The following is an 11166-nucleotide window of genomic DNA, read 5'->3' as shown; positions in this document are numbered from 1 at the left end:
GAGTGTTTTTACAACGATCAGGGACTCGTTTTTAGTCAGTGAGGGGGTTGTTATCAGAGATGGGTTGCAGAATCTACGGTGGTGAGGGATGCCCGTGTCTTTGAAGAATGATTCGTCGGAGCTTACTGCTTAGTCCGTAGTGCCATTTCCACCACGGTCAAAGATGGATTTACCCCATTACATGCTTGCGGCGGACACAAACACAACTTTTCAAACCTCTTCCTGTGTGTTGGACGCCAATATAATTCACACGAATATCACAACTCACAAATGAGATGTTACTATAAAGACAAAAAGGCTCCCGCAATAACCTCAGGATCTTATTGCGTTAATTGCACGCAGGCACCTGCATGCATGGTAGGAGAAGATATTCGGGGTCAAATTAAATGCCAGTCAAACGGAATAACATGAATATGCTCCAAATTTCATTGATCTCCAAGAGAACGAGGACTAAGCGAAAACAGGAGTTGCAGGTTTTTCACGCTGGCTACCACTACATTGTTAATACAGAGGCATGTTTACAGAATCGAGAAAACAAATACAGCTCTTATGTACTTGCAGACAATAGGGAAAGCTGGAAAAGACATCTGAGAGTATGCAATACTTGTGCGTCTGAAACTTCAACATGGTTGCTCTAGTTACTCAATCCACACCTGAAGCATGGATCTGAATCCCGATCTCTTTTGTACTTTCCCCCAAAATAAAACCGTATTAGCAACTATGCAACTCCAAGAATGCTGTAATCCTGGAGAAAAATGTATCACGGACAGAGACAATCTAAGCCACAAACTAAAAAATGGAGAACCTGTGAATGCTGCAACCATAACCAATGGATTGCGAACATTTTTGCACGGTAGCCATTTTTATAACCATTTCTTCCCAGAAAGTTACAGATACTACCACTAACGATTAAGAAGTCTGTACGAGGGTAAGTCTTCAAGACGAGTTATGTCTTCCTGCAAAAGCTCATTTTCAAGCTGGCGACGAGTGGCTTTCATCACAGTCTGCATCAGACATGGAAAGAGAAATAAGCATTCTGAACTACAGAACAAGTAATCCAAAACTTGCCGACCCAAACATACTTAAAACTAGCAATATTTCCTAGAAAAACACCTTACAGATAAAATCTTACTATAATAATAAGTGCAATAAATTTACAAAATTACTGCCTCAGGTATTCCATTTTATTAAAATCCATTTGCCTGCTTTCATTTTACCAACTATAAGAGGTGGAGGTGGTGGGCAAGGAGGTAGACTGGAGGTTCTGATCTTAGTAAATATGACTGGTGAGTGTATGGACTATGAGTCCACAATTTTCCTGAATAAACATGGAACCAGAAACACTAAGAGCTCCACCACCATTGATAAACAGCATAAACATATTACACATGATAGTTTTCAGCTAGCAAGCAATGAAGCTAAAACCAACTCCTGAGAAGTATAACTTTAATAAGACACGTTCACTATTACCAAAACTATTCATGTTTGCAGATACATACATTGAAGTCCATGTAAGATGCATGCATGGCAAGCCATTGATTGTCCATCAGCTTGAATGTGATGCAATATAGGAGGTCAAATGCTGATTCATTCTCTGCTATGCAAAAGACAAAAAGTGTATACATTGGTGAGATCCAACCTCTAGTAGGAACCACAATTTCAATCAATTAGAAGAGCATTAGCAAAGAAACATAGCAAGGAAAAGAATTGGTTGACTGATCAGCAGAGCATGGTAGCCTTACCTGCAAGAAACTTCAAGAAGGTTGCTCCTACAAAATTTCGTGGTTTCACTATGAATTAACACGAAAAACTTAATTAACAAACAGGAAGGCCTGCTAAGAAATCAAAATCAGAAAGTGTGCCTTGATGCAGAAGTTATTCCAACTCAGAATACATTTCAGGAATGGGTGCTTGAAACTTTGTGACTAAAAAAGATTATACCCTGCATGCCTCATGATATTTATCTGTACTACTACAATACAAAAAGAAATGGGCTACCCGGGAGGGTGGGGTGGGGAGAGGGAACCCCAACTGCACAGCCATGGAAGCTTAATTTGAAATACCATGGAAAAGAAAAATCATAACATGCAACTTTGCAAGCTAGTCTCAGCTTTATAAAATCATCATGCCATAGGAAACATTAACATCTACCACACACGAAATGCAGGACAAGAAACGAAGCCATTAATTGTGGAAATGTTTCAACCAAAGAGCTTCAGGACAATCGTTCCATGCACATGCACACCAAAAATATTAGCCCACTAGTGGTTTCACTCTGAGCAACACCACATGTCAAAAATCAGGCAATGACAACAATTTGCAAACCTGCTTCAAGATCCAACATCTGAATCAGCATGAATGTGATGTTCACTCCAGCAACAGCAAACGGGTACTCCCACATAGCCCGGTCACCTTCTTGCTTGCAAAGAAGATCCTGGAAGGATTTCTGCAGAAAGCCAGGCATTCAGTATTATGAGTAACCAATCAAAAACCAGATTGAGACTTCTCCAAGCACATCTAAGTATATAAGGGAAGCGGCTCAAATCCAGCTAGATACCTGTACAGAATCTTAAAGAGAAACTGTCACTCTCTCCAAAAACAGCCCCCATCACTCTTTAAGTAGTCTGAGATACCACTAGATATCTGAAGTAAACATCTATTTTACAGCCAAGCTAAGTCGGTAAAGAGATGTAATCACTTTAGTATGGGTATCAAGAACATGACACCCCCACCAAGTATTGCACATCAACCAGTGAAAAGCAAAGTCCCATGAAATGTCATGGTCACATCACCAAGTACATATTCCCACTTGAAACAGGCAAAAGTTAAACATACTAAGTGAACTTATTTGCACATTCAAAAAAGGAAACCACAAACAATAAAGAAAACCACAGAAAGAAGGCACTTGAGCCCATCATTGACTACAGGAAGAAACAAGAACTAATTGTTTTTACCAGTAAACAGAAGCTGATCCAAGTAGAGTGGTGTCAAAGAACATCCATGTGTTTAAGAATACCAAATTATTCAACACAATAGCAGGAGGGATAACATTTGCTATTCAGTATCTGTTTCCAAGGAAATGACACCTTAAAGACCCTATATAATCCTATCCATCAAAATTTTTAGATTAATCAAGGATGAAATAACACATTCTCATGTTGTAGATATTTGCCAGCATGGACTGATATTGCTTTTTATGCTTCTGAATGAGGACCAAGCAGTATGGCTGCAAATGGTTTTGCTAATTCTTCTCATATAACTAGAAATATTCATTAAATCAATTTTTAAAATTTTACGGCAATGGCTTAAGAAGGTTTAAACCAAATGATTCATCAGGATAGTAATAGTCAAGGAGAGAGAGCGAGCATACAGGGAAGTTCCTGGCGAAGTACAACAAGTTCTCTAGGGATATGAATCCACCACCTCTGACAAAGAAAGTCAAAGATTAAATGTAAGGATAATATAGAAAAGAATGAGGTAGAAAAGAAAAATGATAGAATTATGGGCACTAGCTTAAAACATCAATCCTAAAAATGTAGGAGAATTACCTAAAGTCTGTGGATGGATCTTTTCCTTGCCAACCCATTTCCTTCCACTGTTCAGATATTAAACCATGCAGTTGTTCCCCTGGAAAGGCAGCATACCACAAAGCACGTAAAGCTTCCTGTGACAAGAAATCAATGTTGTTTGAGATAATGAAACGATACAAGAACTATCAGGAACATACAATTCGTATACAAAATAGTGAAACAGGCCTGAAGTATTGAATCTCCTAAACCATAAAGTGCACCTGATGCTCAACATTTGAGCTGTCATATGGAACATCTATACGGTTCTGCAGCCTTTGCAAGCATTCCTCCTATCAAACCAACAGTGCACAAAACATTGAGATATTAAAAATGATGCTAAAACATTGCTGACATACTTTCACAAGCAAATATTAGATAATCAAGGAATCACATTTTTAGCTCTTATGTAGACTTTCATATTTTTGGGCACACACAGATACATAAAGCATCAAGTAGATAAAGACACAGATGTCACTTAATCAAGTTATGCAGCCAAGAAAAAACACCCCTACATACAGTTCCACCATATAAATCTGCAACTTTGGAAGAATCCCCCTCCCTCCTGCCACCCAAAAAAGGAGCAACAAATGGACAGCTGGCTGACGCACATTAAGAGACAACCTATAACAGCATGTGAGGAGCAAAAGGTCCAACAAACATGATAACGAGATGAGAAGATGGTTTAGTTATTCACCGTCTAGTTAAACATAAGAACAAACAATGCGTGCAACGTTGCAATTTCTTTGTCCTTCGGAGACCAAAAAAGTAATGCCTGAACGTCAGACTATTTAATCCACGATGTTATTACCTGAGCAGGTGTCAGATCAAATGATGGGCGAGCATCACTTTCTCTTCTCTGAGCACAAACACAAGAAAGACCTCTTCCAAGCCATGCTGCAGATCCTGCGACAACCTCCGCTGCGACAAAACAAAACGGTTGGACAAACAAATCCAGATTTGAATGCTTCACACTTTCTAGAATTTCACAGAACAGCAACTACCAAGAACAATTTGCATGTAAAAAACAAAGCGAAGTTTAACTAAAAGATAACTCAATCCAAAGAAAGACACGATGCCACTATATTTCAAAATCAGTTTCTTCATGGTCATATCTTGAGAATGATTGTCCCTACAAGCAGTGGGGACAGCTGACAGTGCTATGTAATTGACCAAGGAATAAATGTTGCAATAGTAATTAGACAAACTGACATGCAACGTACTTAAATTGCCTAAAAGTTAATGCAATCTGAAACACTTTCATTGGAAGAACTAAGGATTATTCATGAGCTTAGCATAAAGACAGATAAATGCAGACAGCAAGTTGAATACAGTGTTCAGGGGCAGAAGTCTGATTGACCATCTGCAATAAAACATATTCAAGTTGCACTATACCCTTTAAAATTCTTTGACATGTTCTACAAAATGCAAGACAACCAACCCAGAGGGAGAGAGAGAGAGACACACACACACACACAGAGACAGCAATGAAGCCAGGAAAGCCCCAACAAATTTTACTGCATTACAGTGGCAAGAAAAATATTTGGTATGCCAACCACCTTTGCAGTAAGAAAATCTTTAGAGAAAACTATTTCCTTGACCCTATTTTCCCAGAAAAATAAGAAAATTTTCCTGTTAATGGTACCACAATTGGGACTGAAATCCCACAGAAGATCTGCATGCACCTCAGATAAGATCCCAATTCAAACCTATGTCATACAATATGAGCATGAAAAAAGCCAACAAGCAATCATCTAAGAACCATATTCCTCAAGACATACATTAAGCGGTTGATCATTTTCCAGATAATACATCAAGATTGCAATCCGACTCATTTTGTGAATGCCACAACACAAACTTGAAATTGTTAATCAGGAACAATGTGAATCCACCTACACATCAAGCTACTGAGACATAACTGTGAATCAGCTAAATGCCTTCCCACATTAACATAATTTCTGCACAACAATGTACTAATAATGTATCACCATACAGTACATTTAGTTGTGCTATTTACTATTGAACTTGGCAGTCAAATTATTTTTTCTGGTTGGAACTTGACTATCAACTGGGAGTACTAAAAGAGTCCAAATGTCAGTAAACTCCTTCAAAATGTAAAGAACTAAAAAATAACGGTAATCGGATTAAACAAATAGTACATAAACTGCAAGTAGCTGCAGAAACTCACCACAAGTGTCAATGCAAGTAGGCATCAACAAATCTAAATTTCAATTTGACAGATCCAAACTTCTAGATTTTACTCCTACTCCTAACATCAATCGAAGCAACTCATACATGCACATACATAATCAGAAGATAGCAAAAATAACGACCATATGGTAATATAGGAAAAAGTTAGGTGAACAACAAAAGGTACTTAATTAATTACCACAGCTGTACGTATATAAGCACGACATGTATACGTATTTTTATACGTATACCGGTATACGACATAAATTTCAAAAAAGAAAAACGAAAAGAAAAGGAAATATACCAGAATGGCAAGTGTTGTTGCTGCCTCGCTCAAGGCCTTGAGAAATCCTCCTCACAGCTACAAACGATCCTCCTCCTCTATCATCCATCACCATTTCTCCTCAAAGAAAAAAATTCACCACAAAAAAACTCATCGTCACCGCAAATCTGTGCCTCTTTTAACAAATGCTCAGCTCTATCGAATTCCGCCGGCGACAGAAACTATAACTAACTTCAACGCCGTCAACAATTTCACCAAAATCCAAAGATCTAGAGAATTCGGTGCTGTAAAAAAACCGTTTCAACAGCCGAAAATGGCGAGCAATTTCGTTTCCGCTAGGGTTTAAGATCCGCCAACGCCACCGTCACCGCCTCTTTATTTACGCTTACTTCAACTCCATTAAAGCAAATGCGCAGAATTTCCTCCACTCTCCTCTCTCTCTCTTATCTATCTCTTTCTATCTGTTTCTTTGTGCGCGCAGGTGTGTGCTTGTTCGTAACAGTGATGTCTATATTTATAGAAAAATTACTTGTATGCATAGGCTGGCGAGTACATATATATATGTATATATACATACACACACAGATTGGTGTGGGAGTATAGCTGCGTGCGTTGAGGAAGGTTGATGTTAACTATAGTTTCTCTGCGTGGTGAGTGGGTAGTAGTTTTGGTGCGTGAGTGTGTGAGAGAGGGAATGGCGTTAGTGTGTAACTGTTGGTTAAGAAAGGGAGAGTGAGGGGTGGGGGGGCCCAGGGCATGGGGCAGGGAGAGGTGTAGTTTACTATTTTATGCGAGCTAAATATTGGGAATTTTGGGAGATGATCATGGGACCGTTATTTTTAGGGTCAATCAAATGGATTTTAATTAATTAATTAATCAATCAATGTGATTTCAAGTCTAATCCACTTTTTAATACAATAAACTGCTTTTGTGAATAATAGAATAAACAACTATTTAGTAGTTTTTAACTTTGGATTCTTTTTAATGTGTGCCCAAAGCATTAAAAAAATCTAATGTTCGCCTAATATATCATTTATGTACAAATATTAATAATTATTACCTTTTTTGTATTTATATATTGAGTTTTTTTAACTGGTACCCTCAGAGTACTCGTTAATATACTTAGTATTTACCTAACTTACCACACACATATACATACTAATAATTATTATCCTTTCTTGCATTTATATATTTATCCTATTTAATCTTACCTCTTCTCCCTTGTATTTATTTATTTATCTTAATTAATCTTATATTTCTAAAAATATAACTCTGAAATATATTTTAATTGGGCACCTGTTAGACAAATCGTTAATATTATGTTTCAAAAAAAAATATGATACCTGAGACATATCTTAATGGGTACCCGTTTGACAGATCCTTTAACTTTTTGTGACAGATCAAATCATAAACAATTATCGAATGATATTTTGAAAAAGAAAAAGGTCGAGATTTGTTTGTTTTAACTATTATTTGTGTATATTTACGTTTGAGTTATGTTTTTCTTGTACCATGTACCCTTTGAGCACACAAAATAGAAGGGTTCTTGTTTTTTTTTTTTTGGTCCAATTTAGAAGGGCGAGTATAGTATAAAAATCTAGCATTGTTTTCTAGCTCCATTAATTTTAGCAAAGAAAATTCAAAATTTTAGAAACAACTAAATAGTGGCCCATCTCTTATCTCCTACTTAAGGTTTGAAATCAAATTTAGAAGGAACCTTATATGTTATTACTTAATGTATGAAAAATATGTTCGAATTTTTATCACTTGTTAGTGTTTGTGTGGTTAAGGACGTGTTCATACTTAAGAACTATTAGAATCATGGTTACAAGGTTTAAAATTACAGAAAAATATATTCATATGAAAAGAAAAAAGAACATGTCCCTCAGAACATCTCAATATGTAGTATTTAAAAAACTTTTCAATTAAGTTTAAAACTGCTTTGCTGATAAAATGCACATCTAATAATTTGATTTCTTGAAATGCAATATTTAAGGAAAACTTTATTTGAAGGGGAAGAACTGTTAGTTCAAATTGGTTTATCAAACAAAATGCGACTTATATATATTAATATTCAGCACCTTTTAGCAATATTAATAATATACTAGTAATTAGTAGTTAACTAGTTGTTAATTTGCTAAGACTCTAGGACGAGTAGCTAGTGAGTGGATCTGATCCGTTGGCCCGAAAAGTATAAAGCGTGTGCCAAAGCCAAACTACCAAAAGGAAAAAGAGCTCAAAAGCGGGAGGAACTTAAAAAAGTAGCTTTCTTTGTGTGGCTTCTCACATGCTCCTTCCTCTAATCCTTTTATCTCATATCTTTGAGTATATTCTAGTTACGTCCCATAAACTTTACTAAAATACGTCAAAACCTCTAATTGTATAATTTTTTTTCATATGGCTCTATTTGAATTAGCTATTTTTGGAAGTATTTTTGAAATATTTTATTATAATAATATATGTGAAAAACTTTTAATGTTGATGTTATTAGGATATATTTTAAGGTATTTTTAAACTTTTAAAAATTTGTATTTTTTAAAAATTAACACTACCACCCACTGCTACTACCCACCACCATCACCATCCTCTCTTTCTTTCCTCCTCCCTCCCTTTTCCTTCTCCTCAATTTCTTCTCTCCTCCCCTTTCTAGCCACACCCCGCCCCCTCCCCTCTCCAATCTGGTCGAGACCAATTGGGGAGGAAGGGAAGAGGTGGGGTGTGGCGCGAAAGGGAAAGGGGAAGGCGAAGGGAGGAGGAGAGTAAGGATGGGATGGTGGCGGTGGATAAGGGTGGCAGTGGTGGGTAAAAGAAGAAGATGATGTAGATTTCATTTTTTAATTTTTTTTGTTTATATATTTGGAGTTATTATTGATATATTGTATGGATGTGGTATTTTTGAATTATTTTTGTTTGTATATTACTGTGATATTATATATGAAAAACTTATTTTTCAAAAAATAAAAAATCCAAACAGAGCCTTACTTTAGCTCGTTTTCTATATAGTCATGAAAGAGTGATCTTGAAACAAATAGACATAGTAATAAAATCGAATTTGTAAGAATTTGAGTGCGCGTACCATGAAATTTATAGTCCACAAAATGTGCGAGTTGTACTTTTCCTCTATGCAGGTATACAATGGACACGTATGATAGTGTTACTAAGATGGTAATTTAGTTGACAAAGACTCGTCCAATGAAGTTTTCTCCTTGTGCCCGAAATAGCACGCACAAAGCAATGGTATAGTAACGAGGACTGTAGTTCAAGTACACTTCAGCAGGAATTTTAGCAAGAGCTGCACTAATTGCCCATTTCCCATTTTACTGGGCCAAAAAATAGTTTTTATATCATTTATCTGTTTTATTAGACATCATTAAGGAAAAGTTCAAAAAATAAATAATCTTGAATTGGTTAATTCTAGTTCTTGTTTCAAATTTCTTTCATCATCGATAATGTGGGAAGGCAAGCCTATTATACCCTCCTTCCTTTGTCAAATTCGAGATTCCTCAAATTATATTAACCAAGCTTGGGGTGAATTAGTCGACTCTTAACTTAGGCAAATGCACAGGTAGACAATAACCAATATTACAAAAGTATAAGATTTATAATCAACAAGAATCGGACATTGCTCAGTTTAAAGGAAAAAAAAAAGGAATCAAAATTTGAACCACATTTCAATCCTATCTGCTAGCGCAAGCCCTAGGAATCCATCTTTCAATTTACTAGCTAAGGCTTGTTTGATAATCTCACTTAGCACTTAAACTTAATGAATTCAAATTTTAATATGCTCCGATGCGTTTAATAACTGAAATTGAACATTTGCATTAATTAAATGGTACTGAATTTTCTAGACAAAATTTGCTCTAAAAAAAATAAGTGATAAGCTGTTTACTTATCACTTAATGCGATATATAATCAAATGTGTCAAATTTAGTACTTAACAGTTCAATAATTTAATATATTCAGATTTCAGATTTCAATTTTATCAAACACATCCTTAGTTTTGTGCTTGGATTATCACAATATTAAGGGTATAGTGTGGCTTGTGTCAATTCGTATTAAGCACAAGCCCTGTTTTTATCATATCTTGTATTATGATAGAAAATCTACGTGATGTTAGTAAATAACACTCCCTCCATTCTAAATTCTTTGTTGCATTTCGGGATTCTAACTTTTTAAAAATAGTGATTTGATGGTAATATTAGTAATTTTCAAAATTACCTTCAAAAATTTGAATTTATTATAAAATATAGATAAAGGTAGAGATAATATTAAAAAAAAAGATCAAATAACATTGACTTTGATAGGACGACAACATTTTAAGACATACCAAAATGAAAAGTATTATACTTTCAATAAAATGGAAGGAGTTTTCTTGTAATATAAATAAAACGGAAGGAGTTTTCTTGTAATATAAAGACAATCCCCAATAGTAAGACTACAAGTAGCGAGCGAAAGCAATGTGATCGCGAAGGTCACCAACATATAGGTTGCATTATTGGTCTATGTTTTGAATCTAGATGTTCTCGGAAACCAAATCTAGGTGCATGAAAGCATGAAAAAAAAAACAAAACGAAAAAATCTAGGTGCATGACACCAAGGTCCAAGCCAAAAAAATAGATTATCCTCTCAGGTACTCCTCTTTTTTTTCCCCCTTTCTTTTGGGTCATAATCCTCAAATGGAGGACTATGCGCTGAATCATTAGCCACTGATCACCATTCTCCAAAACATATTGCTATTACTTTAGTATTACAAGAGATCAAGAAGCTTGGTTAAAGACTAAAGGCAATAATAGGGGGAAAGTGAACCGGTTACAACCATGAAATGAAATGACTTGTATCAAGCCTGCATTTCAACATTAGAACGTCCTAGCTTTGCCGTCAGATCGAGTGAAAAAAGCGACTGAAACCTAAATAATGCATTGCTCTCTCAAGATGAACTGCCAAAGCTTTTCTGATGAGAAATCAGAAAGCATAAATAAGCAGGCATTAGTCAATCGCTAGGACATCAAACCCCTCTTGGAAAAGATAGGCAAAAAATGGGTCACATGGGATGTTGGCAAACGTGGACCATGGCATGATGGTAAGAGTTCATTTAAGTCCTGACCCCATTCAACAAACATCGATTTT

At 36.0% G+C, this 11166-nt stretch overlaps 1 protein-coding gene across 2 annotated transcripts; it reads right to left on the bottom strand.

The window, feature by feature from the left end:
- Nucleotides 1-403: 403 nt before the first annotated feature.
- Nucleotides 404-6680, bottom strand: LOC113761571 (ELMO domain-containing protein A). Of its 2 annotated transcripts, none has more exons than XM_027304630.1 (9): nucleotides 6061-6680; nucleotides 4378-4487; nucleotides 3791-3859; nucleotides 3549-3664; nucleotides 3371-3425; nucleotides 2326-2446; nucleotides 1743-1769; nucleotides 1500-1594; nucleotides 404-1004 (listed from the first exon to the last, which is right to left on the bottom strand). In XM_027304630.1, exons 1-9 carry the CDS (start codon nucleotides 6152-6154, stop codon nucleotides 903-905), a joined length of 789 nt encoding a protein of 262 aa, XP_027160431.1. In that variant the 5' UTR covers nucleotides 6155-6680; the 3' UTR covers nucleotides 404-902. The 2 variants fall into 2 exon arrangements, with proteins under 2 accessions (XP_027160431.1, XP_027160430.1); XM_027304629.1 differs by having other exon boundaries at nucleotides 1743-1790; nucleotides 6061-6676.
- Between the last annotated feature and the right edge of the window lie 4486 nt (nucleotides 6681-11166).

Source organism: Coffea eugenioides, chromosome 2 (assembly GCF_003713205.1).
Source record: "Coffea eugenioides isolate CCC68of chromosome 2, Ceug_1.0, whole genome shotgun sequence".
Classification (NCBI taxonomy): Eukaryota; Viridiplantae; Streptophyta; class Magnoliopsida; order Gentianales; family Rubiaceae; genus Coffea; species Coffea eugenioides.
This window is presented reverse-complemented; position numbering and strand designations above follow the sequence as displayed.